Source organism: Notamacropus eugenii, chromosome 3 (assembly GCF_028372415.1).
Source record: "Notamacropus eugenii isolate mMacEug1 chromosome 3, mMacEug1.pri_v2, whole genome shotgun sequence".
Classification (NCBI taxonomy): Eukaryota; Metazoa; Chordata; class Mammalia; order Diprotodontia; family Macropodidae; genus Notamacropus; species Notamacropus eugenii.
Window position 1 is genome coordinate 409,399,402 of NC_092874.1, and position 17,423 is coordinate 409,416,824.

General features: G+C 37.1%; 1 protein-coding gene across 9 annotated transcripts in view; it reads right to left on the minus strand.

Moving 5' to 3' along the window:
- TNS3 (tensin 3) overlaps window positions 1-17,423 on the minus strand; it is a 511,962-nt gene that overhangs the window by 11,594 nt on the left and 482,945 nt on the right. For all 9 annotated transcript variants that reach the window (XM_072598110.1, XM_072598117.1, XM_072598114.1 and 6 more), the window contains 3 exons: window positions 14,376-14,471; window positions 12,273-12,350; window positions 10,732-10,809 (listed from right to left, as the gene is read on the minus strand). In XM_072598110.1, the coding sequence (XP_072454211.1) occupies window positions 10,732-10,809; window positions 12,273-12,350; window positions 14,376-14,471 (252 nt within the window). The remainder of the gene's footprint in view (window positions 1-10,731; window positions 10,810-12,272; window positions 12,351-14,375; window positions 14,472-17,423) is intronic.

Genomic DNA, 17,423 nt, shown 5'->3' on the forward strand with positions numbered 1-17,423 from the left:
ACCAGACTAGAAGGGAACTTTTTCTTTGGCAGATGCAAAATATGTAGAAAAATGTACAAGTTAATGATTATGAAGGGATAATACCACTGTGCTATGAGAAATGATTAGCTGAGTGATCTTAGAAAAATATGGAAAGACTTGCTTGAAATAATGAAGACTGAAATAAGCAGAACCATGAACACTGTACACTAACAACAATATTGTTTTAAGACCACTTTTGAGTGAATGTCATTCTGACTATTACAAATATCCAAAGGAACTACTTAGTATATATGAAGCAAGACACTATTTGCATGCAGAGAAAGAACTGATAAATAAAAGTATGTATAAGAATGATTTTACATATATATGTATATATGTGCATGCACACACATATTTGTGTCTAACGGTAGCTATCTCTAGGATGCGGGGATTGGGGAAGAAAAGAAAAACGTAATTTACAAAATAACTTTAGGAATAGCAAGTTGTACATAACAGATTTCCAATTTCATGGGCAATCTTTTTTTTTAAATTATGCTATGTTATGGAAATGCTTGTTTTATCCCATAAATTAAAAATAAAACAGATGATTTGTTTCTTAACAAAGTGAACAAGTTACTATGAAGCTCCATGGTCAGAGAGTCACTAAATCCACTGCAAAGGGAGTCATTATTGTTGGGGGAAAGGCTTTTCTTAGCTTTCAGTTTTGGAGCTTGAATGATATTTTCCTAGATAAAGTGTTAAAAATGGCAATTTAGGATGAGTTGAAATAGTACCACTAGAAGAAAAGGTCAGCTGCATTCCGGAACTAAACAGCCTTTGTGTGGGCCTCCTTAGGAACCTCAGAACCATTTATAACACTGTATCGCTGGGAAAATGCATTCTGAGTTTCCAAACAAACTTTAGGAACACAACTCATTTGTAAGCAGAGGACTGCCTGTACTCTTCTGTTCTCTGAGTCAATGCTTGGAGAATGTTTAGAGGTTTTATTTTCATCTTTTATTAGGAAAAAAAAATAACTGAATCTAAATTGGGTCTTATGAAATTCTCATCTCACCCTTTTAACTTGGTTTACTGCGGCTAAAACAGAAGCTTGTCGTGCTTCTTTTGGTGAGGGCATTTCATGGATGTTCAAGACATTCAGCCAGCAACTAAAGTTCACTTCGTTGAAGGAAACCATTCATTACGCTGGCAAAACACCAAGAACGTTTCCTCTTGATTGGAAGATAAGAATCATTCTGTACTACCACTTGGCCTTATTTTCATTTCCATCTCTCTAGGCTTCTGGATATTTCAGTAAGCAAGAGAAAAAAAAAGTGTCCTCATTTTCCATGCCAATGAAACATTCAATGAAATGAAAGATGACATTTTTCCTTGCTTATATTTTTCAGAATAGTATATCATTCAGACATAACACATGGGACAAATGACAGTGGGACATGGGACAGTGTTTTTCACTTTAAAAAAATCATTCTTATGAATACAAAGGGTACATTGCCTTTGTAACATTTGCTCAATAATGCGTAAATGTACCTTTAAAAATTGTTTTAAAAAGGAAGAATAAACAATTACACATATACTTCCCCTAGACACAGAATATGGTCCAGTTTCAACTGGATTTTAACCCTTCATTTTCACATCAGGGTTTCTTTGTTGTTATTCAATCTTGCCATATTTGCAAAAGGATCACCTATTACGAGGTATCTGAAAGCCAAAGGATTATGGAGCAAACATTTTAGGGTATATGAATGATCTGGTAGAAAAAAAGGTGAAAAGGTAGAGTTTATATCTGATTCCTACAATAGCCCTACTTACACTTGGTAGTCAGAAGACCCACAATCTGTACACATATGGAATGGAAGAGAATACATAAACAAGAGGGCATTTTCTCTGGCAAATCCCTTCACCTTTGTAGGTCTCAGTCTACTTGTCTGTAAAACAAAGGAGTAGGACTACTTGTTCTGTAACTTCTATTCTAGATCAAATCCTTTTAATCAAAGTGTTGAGGCTGCTGCAGATATATATATATATATGTGTGTGTGTGTGTAAGGAGAAAAATATGACTGCTTGTTTTCCACAAAAGAAAAAAAAATCAGCTTAAAACTAGGGACATCAAAGATTGTGTCTTCCCCTGTCATTTAACAGATGAAGAAATCAAGGCAGAGAAAATGCAAATGACTTGTAAGTTTACACAGTTAGTTAGCTGCCCAGCAGGAATTAGAACCTAGGTCTCTCAGTTCAATATTCTTTCTACAACAAGATAGTTAGGTAGCATAAGGCAGACAGAGTGCTGGACTTGTAAATAGTACAAGCTGAGTTGGAATCTTGCCTCAGGTATGGGGATAACACTAGAACTTACCTCCCAGGGTTGTTGTGTTATTCACATAAGACAACATATGTAAAGCATTTTATAAACCTTAACTGCACCATTTAAATGTTAACTTTATTACTGTTATTCATAATAATCATTATTATTATTCCTGAGGTGATGGTCAAATGTCAGGAACTTCATAGACTGTCATGAAAAGTTTCTGTAGGAATGGAAGCAGCACATGGTTATTTTTGGAAGAGCAGTCATGTTGCTTTGGCAGAAGCGATGTAGACCCAAGCCTCTGAATTAACAAGGCTGAGGCCGACCTAGTTAACTGAGCCACCAGTATAAATCTTTTGACTTTAAAGGTCTATGGATCAGTCATGATAGTCAGAATTCTCTTTCATCTTTTATCCAGGAGTTGTCAACGTTTCTACCTGAGAGAAAGCTCATAGGGAAAGAGTTAAAAGTACAAGGGACCTCTCAGAGGTCATTTAATCCAACAGCCTTGCTTTATACATGGAATCTGAGACCTTAAGAGGTCAAAGTGACCTGCCCAAGGGAACAAGTCATACATGGCAGAGACGAGATTCAAAACCAGCTTTATTCATTCCCCAATTCATAAATGTTCAGAGGATATGAATAGGCAGTTTTCAGAGGAAGAAACTAAGCTATTAATGGTTTTATGAAAAAAAGTGCAACAAATCACTAATAATTAAAGAAATATAAATTAAAACAATTCTGAAGCATGAGCTCACTCTCATCAGAAATGGTTAAGATGACAAAAAAGAAAAATGAACAATGCTGGAGGGGCTATGGAAAAATAAGTACATTCACTTCTGGAAGAGCTGTAAAAAAGTCCAAAAATTCTGGAAGCTCATTTGGAACTAAGCCTGAAAAGCTATTAAATTAGGTCTATATCCCCAAGGGATCAAAGAGGGAAGAAAAAGACTCATATGGACAAAAATACTTATAGAAGCCCTTTTTTTAGTGATAATAATTGGCCACTGAGGGGATGCTGATCAATTGGGTAATGGCTATGCAAGCTATGATCCTTGGATGTACTGGAGTACTACTGAGCTGTAAGAAAAGACAAAAGGAATAGTTTCAAAAAAACCTGGGAAAACTTGTATGAACTGGTGCAAAGTGAAGCGAGCAGAACCATAAAGGCAAATGATATAATAATAGCAACATTGTAATCAATTCTGAAAGGCGGTGATTCTAATCAACACAATGACCAATCATTATGGAAAAGGACTCGTGATGAAACATGCTATCCAGTGAGAGAATAAGAAAGAACTGATGAACTTAGATTATAAATGGACACATTCTTTCATTCTTTTTCTTCTTCCTCTCTCCCTTCATCTTTATTTTTTCTTCTTCCTTCTTTCCTCCCCTTCTTTCTTTTTTTTCTCCTGGCTAATGTGGGAAGTTGTTTTGCCTGACTATACATATTTGTAATGGGTTTCATTTTTCTTGTGCTCCTGGCAGGCAGAGGAATGAGAGGGGAAGGGAGAGAATTTAGAACTGAAAGTTGAATTAACAAAATAAGTCAGGTTGTCTTGACTTCAGATACATCCCTCTTTCTGCTGCCCTATGGTGCCATCCCACATAACCCCCAGCTAGACTAAAGAGTCTGTTGAAATGTCCAGAGTCCACGCAAGAAGAGGGTCTGAGCTAGCCCCCAACAGTTCCTACTGTCCTTGAAAAGAGAATTGTCATTTCTGGGATGATCAGTGAGTTCAGGAGAAAGGGACCTTGATGTATGCCATAAAAAGTCTAGAGAACCTCTAACTTCCTTTAAAAAAATCCTATGACCCTGAGTTTTCTATTAGCATATCAATTTTCTCTGAGATTTGCTACTATCTGCCTTAGTTTTATAGCTACTTCTCACTGTCACACCCTAGTTAGGGTCTTTCAGAAGTCTCTCACACCTGCACACTTAACACACAAACCGCTGGAAATGGGCCAGAAAAAAGTTCCCAAGTGGCTGACATTCAGACTTTTGTGTGCCCTGCACTAATATCTCCCCCTTCTTCATGACTCTTTAGCAACTACTTGGCACAGTTACACCTCTTCTATCCCCCACCTGTTCAAGTTTTTTGTACTGCATGCATGGTCAGTTTCTCATAAAATGGAGTCATTCACCTGCATTTCAAGGCCTTTCTTTTCCCTTAACTGATTTGTTTTCTCCCAGGGCTGATAGCGGGATCTACAAAAAAAAAAGTTACCTAAGATCTAATCTTCACTAACATTATGCTTTCTTATTGTGATTGGGAACACATGGCATCAGAAATGCTTCAGATCCTCCTGTTTTCATTTGAAGTAATCAGGCATGGCTTCATTACAATAAAATGAGAATGTTTCCTGACTAGGAGAATAGCTGGTGGAATCTCTATACCACCAGTTAAAGAAGAACTGCATTTGTGATTTGTACTGGGAATCTCAGAAGAAAAGACCAGGTCAGCCTTACTTCCTATTATTTTCCTGCATAAACTTTCTAAGCTTCTACAAAGAAGACAACCACCTTACCCTGTCAAACGTAAAGCTTCAGTAGCTTTGTCAACTGATTGTCTATTTCTTACCTCTTCTTCTTGCCAAATGAACTGCTGCTCATCCTTCAAAACTCAAATAAAATGTTACCACCTCCCTTATAAAACGTGATGGTAGTGACTGCCCTCTACAGTTAGCGTTTTCTTCTGTATCTCTATAATACACTTAAAAAATTACAATACGTATAGCAGTTATGTCTTATGATTTTAAAAAAATGATCACGCTGAGGCAGCTCAATGGATAAAGCACCGGACTTTGAATGAGGAAGTCCCCAGTTCAGAGCCATCCTGACGCGTATGCTTATTAACTATTTAATATTGAGCAAGACACTTAAAAACTCTCTCACAGCCTCAGTTTCCTTCTCTGTAAATTAACACCCACCTCCCAGGGTTGTTTTGAGGATTAAATGAGATAAGATACGCAAAGCACTTTGCAATTCTTACACTCATAACAAAAATGCAGCACGATTTTCTTCCCTTTTTGACTATAAATTCTGTAAAGGCAAGAATGAAGTCATAGCTGAACTCTTACCTACACTGCCTCTGGTACCTAACAGTGTTCTGCAGATTGACAGACCAACAAGTATTTATGTGTCAAGTACTATGTTAGACCTGGGAATGCAGAAGTCAACATGAAATGGCCCCTGCTCTCAAGGATGTTATATTCTATTACTGGAAGCAACACACACATGCAAGTAAATGCAAGTTTAATGAATCCACCTGAGTAAACTGAGCTGGAAAGAGTCTATTTCTGCCACCTGAGCTTGGCTGCAAACAGCTATTTCCCAACTTCAGCTGTTTCAGCTAAAGAACCCCTCTGGAACACAGAGTGCCAACCATGTCAATTTTGTGTTATATAATAGAGACTAGGACAAAGTGACCTTATCCATCTGAAAACAGCATTTAAGTAACAGGCAAGGTTTAGAAAACCAACTGGAGGCTTTGGAACAGAGGGAGGCATTATAGTTATTTAAAACAAGTTCATAGGTTAGAGCTGGAAGGGACGTGAGGGAACCTAGGGTCCAACCCTCTTATTTTAGACATACTGAAATGGATGGCCAGAATGACTTGGCCAAGGTTTTACAGACAGTAATTTATAGGGATTGGAAAAAAGACCAATTCTCTGACTCTAAATTCAGCGTTCCCTCTCCCTGGGGGCAGGAGATGGGTCTCTGTTTCCTCATCAATAAAATGAAAGAACTAGAATAAATTATTTGTAAGGTATATCATAGCTCTGGTATTCTATGAGTCTGACATAAGATAAATCAGTGAAACAGAGTTAAGTCCAATAATTTGGGCATGACCAGGAGCTACTGGCTCTTGAAAAAAGGCTAAGTTAATTTTTCACATCATCCTTCTTTCTATATCTCTTGAACATAGCCCATCTTCAGAGTTTAATTTTAAAAACTGTTTATTGTGCTATTCAATCACCATGATTCCACTTTGGATTCTATACTGAATGTACCCATTTCCTTTTCCTTTCCTATGCCTGCAGCACAAGTGAGACTTTATTTAAGTCTCAGTTCACAATCTGCTTCAAGGATAAGGGTCATTTCAAGAAACCTACAATCAGTTCCAATTTTAAGCACCCATTTTAAAAAAGGCAGATGAAGTGACAATGGGGTAAGGGTTGGGGATGTTAAATCATGCCTGGACATTTAGACATGAGCAGCATTTCTTGCCATATTAAAAAAAAATAGAGTTATGAGTGCTGATCAGATACTGGAAGGAAAATATGATTGCCCTTTAAATAGAACACATCAAACACATGAATACTAAGCCAATGAGGGGAAAGGTCCACAAAACTTCCAACAAGGTGCCTGGGAGCTACAGCAGCGATTGTTTTCTTAGAAAGCACCAGTCTCAAGTGACTTAACTGGCTGATGGTTAGACATGAGCCAGAAATAACAATGGAGCTAAGTAAAAATAGGTCCTTCCTGACTGCCTTCTAAACTTCCAAATTTATACAATTTAACCCGATTAAGTTTAATTAAATTTCCACTGGGCTAAATGATCCTTGATATGATGCTTACCAGATGGGACTGTCTGGCATGTTCACTGGGATGTCCACCCCTCCTTCTCAACACTGTGTACCCTGCAGTTGTCCCGCATTGAATATAACAAGCAATATGCTTTAACTTTAACTGAAGGAGGCTTCACAGTTTGCTGGCCTCCAGAATGCACATATTTAGCATTCTATATCAAAGAGTCAGTATCTGGTAACCAATGCTGCTAAAAGTCTGTCAAATTCTAGACCACTAAGATTAGACACTTTCTCTGAACATGTCAAGGGTAGCTGAAGTTTAATGATTTATAATGCTGGTATTTCAATGAAAGAATACCTGGTACAATCATTAATCCCTAGAAGTCAATCTACTGCATTTGCTTAAATTTAGACAGATGATTCTGTCATCCAGGGGTTAGGATTTTTAAGTATTTTAGAGGGGAAAAAAAGGCAAGTGAAATATGAGTATATTATCAGAGACCCTAGGAATAATGCAGCTCTTTTGCTTTAAGTATGTACATTCTTTTCTGGTGTTGTATCTTCTGGTCAATCAACTTAAATAAGAATTTATTAAGTACTTTTTCTACGTACTAGACAATGTTAGGTTGTTGCTCAGTCATTTCAGTCATGTCCAACACTTTGTGACCCCATCTGGGATTTCTTGGCAAAGATTCTGGAGTCTTTGACATTTCTTTCTCCAGTTCATTTTACAGATGGGGAAACTGAGGCAAACAAGGTGAAGTGACTTGCCCACAGTCACACAGCTAGTAAGTACCTAAAGCCAGATTTGAATTCAGGAAGATGAGTCTTCCTGACTCCAGACTCAATGCTCTATCCACTGTATCTCCTAGCTACCTGGTACTTGGACTCACTATGACTTTATTGCTGCAGAACTGCAAGCAAAGAAACCAACTCTATCAATGCAAGTTGCCATGTGCTCTGCAACTTAATAGTACCAGGGCTGCCTGGGTAAGTGTCTTGCTCACAGTCAGTCACAGGGCCAACATGTTTCATAAAACAGGACTTCAACACAGGTCCTCCTTATTTTATTAAGGCAGTATCTTAAAGTACAGTACAAATACAAAATAAATACACAATGACTTGGGGGTGACTTGGGGGATTCCAATTGGTGGAATCACTAAAGGCATGGAGAGCCTTGCATTTGTAAAGCATTTAACACAGCACCTGGCACATAATAAATCTTATTCTCCATCCCCTCTCCCCAAGACATGGAAGCAAAATGATGTATATGAGGAAAAGCAAATAGCTAAGTTTGGTTGGGTCATGGGATGCTTGATAGGGAGTAATATGCAATCTCCCTGGGAAAATAGCCCGATTATAAAAGGTTTAGATTTTATTCTAGAATCAGTAGGCAGGCACTGAAGCTTCTTGAGCAGAGGAGTAACATAGGTAGACCTGTGCTTTCGGAGTATCAGTTTGACAGTTGTGTGGAGGGTGGATTGGAGAAGGGAGGGACTAGATGGAAGAAGATCAAATATGTAGAGAAAGAAAGGATAGCCTAACAGGGATGGGGAACCTGTGACCGCCAGGTCACATGTGGCCCTCCAGGTCCTCAAGTATGGTCCTTTGATGTCACAAGTTTGGATTTAGTTGAAGGGCCATACCTGAGGACTTAGAGGGTCATACGTGGCCTCAAGGCCACAGGTTCCCCACCCTTGCCCTAGAGTGAAGCAGTTAAGGTTTGAATAGAGAAAAGAGGCCAGATGGGAAAAACATTGCAGTTTAATCTGTAATACTTGGTGACTGACTAGATAACAAGGGAGTAAGTCAGAAGAAAGAATTCAGGATAACTCCTAATTTGTGAACTACAGTAAATGGAAGAATGAACTTCCCTTTGATAGAAATAAGGATTCAAGGGGAAAGGATGGATTTAAGGGAAAATATAGTTGAGAGTTATCCACACACACACCCCCTTAGCTGAATTCAGGGGAGCTGATGCAATTGATGAGAGTGGTTAGACACTGACATAGCCCACATTTAGGAGCCACAGCCCACAAAGGGGACATGAACCATGAAATCGAAAAGGATAAGGACGACAGATCTAACAAATACAAAGAGAATCATCACAGAACAATAAAATGAAACCCAAGGAAGAAAGAGTGCCCAGCACTGTCAAACTCTGCAGAGTTCAATAAGGAAAAAGACGAAGGCCATGGGGATTGAGAAATAGTGAGATCACTCATGACACTGAAAAGATCAATTTCAGGTAAATGGTAGGAACAGAAATCAGATGATGAGGAGCTGAGGTCAGAAAGCTGAAGCAATGGATATAGGCAGTTTTTCTCTTTATGTCTGGTAGGAAAAGGAAAGAGATATGGGACAACAATTTGAGGGGATGGTAGTGTCAAGAGAATGGTTTTTTTAAAGAAAGAGGGGCAAGTTTGATGCAGAAACTTTCCTTCAGAAAGGAAGGAGTCAGTAGACTAAGAAAGCCTGAAAATTAGAGGGAAAGAGAATGAGGAAACAATCTGATGAAAAATATTAGAAGGGATAGGATTGGATCAAGGCCACAAGTAGTGGTCTGGCATTGGCAAACACAAAGGATACCTCTTACTCTAAGCCTGGAGAATACTAGGAAAGAATGAGGGATACTTTTGAGGAGTTGGAAGTATGAAATTAGAAAGACAAGGGAAACCATGACTAATGTTCTCAATTTTTCTTAGTGAATTATTAGGCAAGGTGCTCTGTTAATTTGAAATAGAAAACCAATGGAATAGATGGTACAAGAAGGTAAGAGGTTTATAATAGTTCTTTTAGGGCATTCAACAGAAAGTTGAACAGATGAATGAAATAAAAGGTATGCAGCAATGAAGGGCCATTTGAAATTAGATTACATATTGGTAATGGCTCCAGTCAGTATACCATAGTCTGACTTCCTTCATCTTTGCTTAGCAACATATAACCAGGAGTGGAGAAGGAAGGTGGTGCCATTCATCCAAGGTTGGGGTCTACAAAGGGAATGGAAGTGGTAGTAAAAATGGGGCAAGGCATTCAAGGATGGAAGACAGTGTAAAGTTGAACTTGTTTAAGTAAAGGATCGAGATTTTGAAGCAAATGAAAGTGAGGTCAGAAAAGGTGCTGGAAGACAAGGAGGAGTAGAGTGAATGGATGTTGGAGTATTGTTTCATGTACTATGTTCCTTTAAAAGGTGATTTCTATACTGTTTTTCGTGCCTTTGACAATCTGGCGAAGTATAGGGACAAGGGCATACTCCTCAGAATAATGCTTTTAAATATTTAAAAAAAATTTTTAAAATAAAAACTTTAACATATAAATAAATAAATGAAATTTTAAATGAAATATTGTAAAATAAAATACCACAAGATTACAAAGGAAATCAATTATATTGGTGTATAGCTAACATTTTCAAAAAGTGTACACAGGTTCATGAAACTCAGGTAAAGAACCCCTGCTTTAAATGAACCCTGACAAGAAAAGTATGTATATTAAAATTAGAGCTGAATATACTGGCATGGAAGCCATGAATTCGAACTGCATGTTTGTGGGTTGTTTTTTTTTTTTTTCCCTATTTCATCAATCACTTTCCACATTTGCTATTTATTTCTCTTCATAAAGACTGTTCAAGACAAAGGGACAGAAAACTTCAATACACACACAGCTGTACTTTTGAACATCCTGGCTTCTCAAATTTCCAAAGGAGGGAAAGAACAGAAACTTGCAAATATCTTGAAAAGTTCTGAATTTAAATGATACAGAAAACTGGAGGGTCAAGGGAAAAACTTGTAATGTAGAAAACAGAACTGTATATCTGTTCCTCTATGAATTTCCTACTACCTCTACCTATTAGGAGAAACATTATTACTACTAATTAAGAAGGAGGAAAGAAAGGTAAAGTGACCAACCTGCCCCCTGTTTTAGCAGCTCAGCTGCAGAATTAGCAGCCGTTTGAGGAGAATTTTCTGCCATTTCTTCTAATGGATCTGTAAGAGGCAAGAAAAAGTGCATAGGCACACAGGTGAACAAGATTTATGGTGACAGTTTAAAAAAACATTCGAGGGAGAAACACTCTGGGCAGTACAGCTGTCCCAGCATACAGCGGGACTCATGGCTAAGATTTTCTTTTGGGGAGAACACAATACATTTACTATGGAAATGAAAGGTTTTGAGAATTACAAAATATTTAAGCTAGGAGGGACCTTAGAGATGATTCTTGTCCAATATTCTCAATTCAACACATGAGAAAACTGAGATTCAGAGAGTGTTGAGTGCTTACTTAAGAGAAAAATAACAAGAACCAAAACATGAGTCTCTTGATTACTAAGAATCTCTCTCCATTGCTTTACCATTTAGGCCTTCAAGAGGCTTAACAAACCACTAGCCTAATTAATTTGTTCAACAAGGGCTGCTTGTTTTATTATAGTTATGTATATATTGATAATTATCTATCATTATATCTTTTATTTATTTATTATAGAAGATTTTATTTTATATTAGGTCTCCTTTTAATTTCTACCTGTTGTTCCCAGTGCTGCCCCTTGGTGCTACACAGAACAATTTTATTCTCTCTTACACATGCTAGAGACCTTCCAATTTTGAAGACATTCATTATGTACCCCATCCATCTTCTTTTTAGGCTAAAAATCTAACTCTTCAGTCATTCTTTTTATGACCCCTCATTATTCTTGTCTTCCTCTAGACCAGATGTCAAATTCAAATAGAAACAAAGACACTAAGCCATAAATAATGATCCCTGTGGGCTGCATATTGCTTTAGGAAGCTACATGTTAACATCGGATGTATTCTAAAGTAGTTTAATTTGTTAAGTATTTCCCAATTACATTTTAATCTATTGGGCTGTACTTGGGAGTGTTGCAGAGAACAATGTGGCCCCGACACACATTTCACATCTCTTCTCTAGAATGCTCCAGTTTTGTCAATGATCTCATAATATGACAAACTGACCTGAGAATAATACTGAGACCCAGTGTATATACACTGATTTGAACACTATCCTTGTAATTTCAAATTATGTTAGACTTTTTTAGCAGCTTCCTCATTCTCTTGGACATATGTTTCCTCATCTATAAAATGAGAACGTTGGACTAGATAGTCTTTAAGGACTTTTTCTGCTTTATACTACACTATGGAAATGACACAGTGTGATACACAGAGTTTGTGATAATCAGATTCTCCAGGTTTTGTTTTCATATGAACTGTCCAACTGGTACCCATTCTGAATCTAAATGCAGGGTAAAAGCATTATCTGTATTAGATTTCATTTTCTTATTTTCAGCTCAGCATTTAACTAGGTTTTAGAGGAAACCACAGCTTTTACTGTTCTCAAATGTGTTTGCTGCTGCTGAAGTAATATTTTGGGAATCGAAGTAAGTTAGAATGAAGGCCAGCATGCTGAAGAGAACATTACGTTTCTGAACAAACATACCTCTGTCTGGGATGAGGAGTTTGCACGGCAGTGCGAGAGGAGTAATGGAATGCTGATATACCAAAGCTGTCAAACTCCCTGAAAAATGATAAATGTAAGCAGGGAGGGAGAGAGGGAAGGAGGATTTGAGAGATAGAGGTGGGGGAGGACAGGAGACAAGAGGAGAGGAGAGAAAGAGAAAGAGAGAGAGAGGAGGGAGGGGGAGGGAGAGAGAGAGAGAGAAAGAGAGAGAGAGGAGGGAGGGAGGGGAAGGGAGAGAGAGGAGGGAGGGAGGGGGAGGGAGAGAGAGGAGGGAGCGGGAGGGAAAGAGAGAGAGAGAGAGAGAGAGAGAGAGAGAGAGAGAGAGAGAGAGAGAGAGAGAGAGAGAGAGAGAGAGAGAGAGAGGAGGGAGGGAGGGGGAGAGAGAGGGAGAGGGAGAGAGAGATTAGTTCAAATTTGTATCCAATATGCAAACATACCATTACCACCTTCTCAAAAGAAAATAGGCATTTTGAAATATTCACATTGCTGGGATTAATTCTTATATTGCCTATTTGTGAAATAAAGAGTAAGTTGATAACATTTTTTTTTTCTGTTTGAGTTTCTCAATAGAAGATATAATGGGGACCAGTAAGACACCTACATTTTCCACTGTGACTGTCCCACCCTCGAGGATTGGCTTAGCTCTGGGGCTTAATGAATGGGGAATGGCATCCGGTGAGGAGGAAGTTGGGGAAAGGAAAAATAGGAGGCAGGGAAAAGAATGAGTCAGTTTTTAAAAATATATGTTTTAAAAAGAAAGGTTCTCTGACAGAAAAAGGCTTTTACAGACCAGTAAAAATCTGCCATGGCCAGGCAGTCAGAAAACTCCAACCTAAAATGTTACGAGTTCCTAAACCTCCAGAATAATCATGTTAGCTACACTTCTCTAGCCAAGACAGATGAATTTGATTAGGTTTTATTTGAGATCTTTGAGGTAATTAGAAATTAACTAGCCCATTTGGAGCTAATCTACAAAGGTTTTTCAGGAGTCTGTTGCCTTAACCAGGAGAGATTATGAGGGTCCTCATTGTGTTTTTTGAACATTTCAGGTATTGCCAATGTTTCACAGATAGGCAGAAATATAAAGTGTAATGTGATTATAAGAGAGAGAGAGACAGCAATGTTGAAAATATACTTTACAGTGTCATCACAATCATATTCTAACTTGGTCCTTTCATGAAAAGTGAGATGCTGAATGAAAACCCTGTATGATGCTACCTGCCTCATATTACCTGCCGACTGAACCATTTTCATTTTTGGATATTTGGCTCTAATTGTTTGGAATCGAAAGGATTGCCTGTAAAACTTTTACTCTCTTTTCTGCCTAGTGGTTCCAGTTCTCTCCTCAGAGGTGAACAAGAATAAATTTAATCTCCATGGAACTAATGCTCAGCACAGAGCCAACAAGGAATTCAATCGATACAGCATTTTTAACAAATTCAAGCTGATAAAGTAAAAGCAATACATAATGTGCTTCTAATATCAGCAATTAGAAAACACCAACCATTCTCTGGCAAAAACTGCCTTGCCAGTCTGTTTCTATCTACAGTGAGTCATCCTTTGGTAAGGAGAAGGAGACGGAACAACAATTTAAGTGCCTACTATGTGTCAGGCACTGTGCTGGGCACTTGTCTCATTTTTTTTTTCAATCATTTATTCATTTGGCTCCTTATACTGGTCAGAGCAAGCACCCAATGTGAATAGTTAGGAATTAGACTAAAAGAAAATTGACTTATATCAGTTACAAATACACTTAAAGCTAGATGATATGACTAACTTGTAAACTATATAATCCCAGGTTTTTGTTATATTAACAGAAAACTGAACTGAAAATAGGGGAATTTCTGTCATCTTTCAACACAGGAAACTTTTTATATACTAAGTACATCTTGAGGCTGTTGGAAGGAAGGAAAAAATATTTTAAGAATAATTCATATCCGGAACATTCCAGGATTTGGGTGATACAAATTGACCTGGGAGGCAAAATACCACCAATATAGGATTTGTGAATCTCATTTTGGAGACCACACTGGTCCTCCACATGTTTTTAAGACTTTGAGGACAGTTTCCCAGGGCACTTACCAAAATATGGTTCATTTGGACATCCCTTCAATCGTACTCCCTTAGAGGTACACTCAATCAAAAAGTGCCTGACGAGTTCATTGGCCAAATCTCCAGCTGAGGTAAAAATGAAAAAAAAAAAATTAAATGAGACATTTAAGAAAAGATGAGTAGAGATAGGAAAAGTGCTCTCTTCTAACAATGCATTGGTAACAGGCTGTCAAATAATGAATGCGTTTAATGACTGTGGTCCTGGCAATGCAGATGTTAGGTGAAAAAAAATACATTCGGATATCACAATCTCATAGCTATGATATTAGTGTGGGAGGCACTGAATATCTGCTGGTAGAAAATAACAAAATCATCCATCAGAAAATATCAAAGTCAGAGGGTGGGAGGAAGGGAGGGAAAGAGGAAAAGAGGAAAAATAACGGAAGTGGGTGAAAATTTCTAGACAGGGAATAAGATCACAAAACATATGTGTGTATATATATGTAATATATATTACATTTATATATATTACACACACACATACATTGTGTGTGTGTTTCATAGAGCCCATAAAGTTCCTTACATAGGAATTAAAGTGCTCCCAGTCTTAATAAATAAACTCAAGTAAGATCATATATTTGGAGCTGAAAAGGACTTTGGAAAATAGATCTATATTTTAACTCCCTTATTTTACAGGAATTAATCTGAGTCCTAGAAGTTGAAGTGACTTGGTTAAATTAAAGTAAATTAAATGAACGTCTTCTGACTCTAAATCCAGTGGTCTTTCCAGATGGCAAGGTCATTAATAATTTTTGCATTTTTTTTTTTTTTTTGCAAACTAAGAACAGAACTCAAACCACAAAATACAACATAATGTGCCACTGACTGGCAAATCGTTCTGCTGAAAGAAATATACAAAAAAATATAAAAACAGAAGGAAAAAGAATTAGTGTTCTGTCTGAAGACATCCAACACAAACTCTGAATATAAAATGGCAATTTTGAGATGTAGTGGTAAAGCCAGGGGAAATAAAGTGACTAGTTTGGACAGAAGCAATAAAACAGAAATCACAAAAATAGGAAGATGTCAGTTACACCAAATTGTAGGGGACAAAATTAGTCAATGCTATAAAAACCAAAAGAGAGTTAGAATTCTGGTTGGGATGCCAGTGGTAAGAAGTAACAACTTCAAATCAAAGCGACTGGGGATCACATATAGAGAAAGACTCAAATGGGAGTGGAAGGGTATCTTCCTCCAGTCTGTCTCCATGGTATTTAATGTTGTTATGATGACTCACAGTGCACATTAGCTAGCTTCAGTGAGCCTTCCAACCCTCTTCTTGGATCTTGAAATTCTACTGCCAGACCAAGGATATAGTTAATGGCGCAGTAGCCGAGACTTCATTTCAGCCAATAGACAAAGTCAAAGCAGCCACTGTTTCACACCCATTATGATTTTCTTAGGTTTCTTCTTATAAACATTCTTTATTTTGTTACCTTAAAGCTAACAATGAGGCCAAAGGGAGTAAGAAAGAAAAATAGGCATAAGCATACAGTGACCATGGAAGACCTGTTCTCTTTAAAGTAAACTAAGAAAAAAATGGAACTATGGATATTTTTATATATTACCACCTGAATTTCTAAGCAGACTAATGTATTCCATAGGATCTTTATTTGTTCTTCAAAACTGATAAGATGCATATATGTACATACATTTGTATGTACACTCATAATTTATATATGTACACACATGCATATGTCTGTATATGTGTGCATGTGTGTACACACACAAATATACGCATGGGTTTATACATGTCTACCCTACGCTAGGACCTAAGAGCCAACAGAAAATGTGTAAGTTTTCTCCATTTTTTTTATGAGACGTTTAATTAAAAACTTAACGTTGAAACTCAATATACCTAATTCTACCTGTTGACCATTTACATTTAAATTAACTGACATTAACACATGAAATAGCCCATCAATCTTGTCTACTGACATGTCTTAACTGGATTATAATACTCTATTACATTAATATGCTTCCATTTACTTAACTATTCCTTCATTACTGTACATTTGGGTTGCTTCTAGTTTGCTTTTGTTTGTTCTTTTTTGCAATTAAAATAATGCTAACAAAATTTTTAACAGTTTTTTACGGGAGGTGGGAAGAGGTTCAACACTTTCAGGGTATCTTCTCAACAAGGGCATTTTTAAGTCAAAGAGTTTGATATTTTAAAAGATAACTTTTATTCTATATGCCTTGGTTTTTCTCCAGGGTTACTACAGGTTTGTAATATCATCAGAAGAAAACATGTACAGTATCTGGTTTTTTGTTTTTTCCATACAAACCTGCCAGCACTGTTTTTAATTGTTGTTTTTAATTATTTTTGCCAATGTGATGGGTACAAAATAGTAGATCAAAATTGTCTTAATTTGTAGTTATTAATGAGGTTGTACATTTTTCAAGTGATCATTTACAATGTGTTTGCACTGCCCCCCCATCATCAGTCGGTGAGCATTTCTTAAGTGCTTACTGTGAGCAGTAAAAGGGGAGACAATGTATGGAAGTTGAGAACTTGGAAAAAAAATTTCATCATTCTTTGAAAACTTATCCACTCACAACTAGGAGTTAAATGTGTCAATTTTTTACATTTCCATATGTATATGTGTACACACACACAATTTGCATCTCATATCTGCTTAAAACTTTTCAATATGTTGTTTTTCTTTTTTTTTAATGATTTCACTTGTATAAAAATGCTTTATTTTAATGCAGACAAATGCATAAATTGTGTTTTCCTAATGATGCTTTATACTTGTGGGAACAGAAAAATAGTCATCTCTGCTCCACAACTTAATCCTTATTTTTGGTTAATACGAGAACAATCATCCAGTATGTTTTAAGTCACATCAGTTCCAGTCAACCACCATTGGTTCAGCACTTTGCCCATATAATACTTTGACCCCCTTCCTCACAAAGGGGTGTTTTTAGGAAAGTGGTTTATAAACTTTACATTACTAGAGAAATGTGAGTTATTAATGATATTCAAAGTCCTTTACATGTAATTCAAAAAACTTC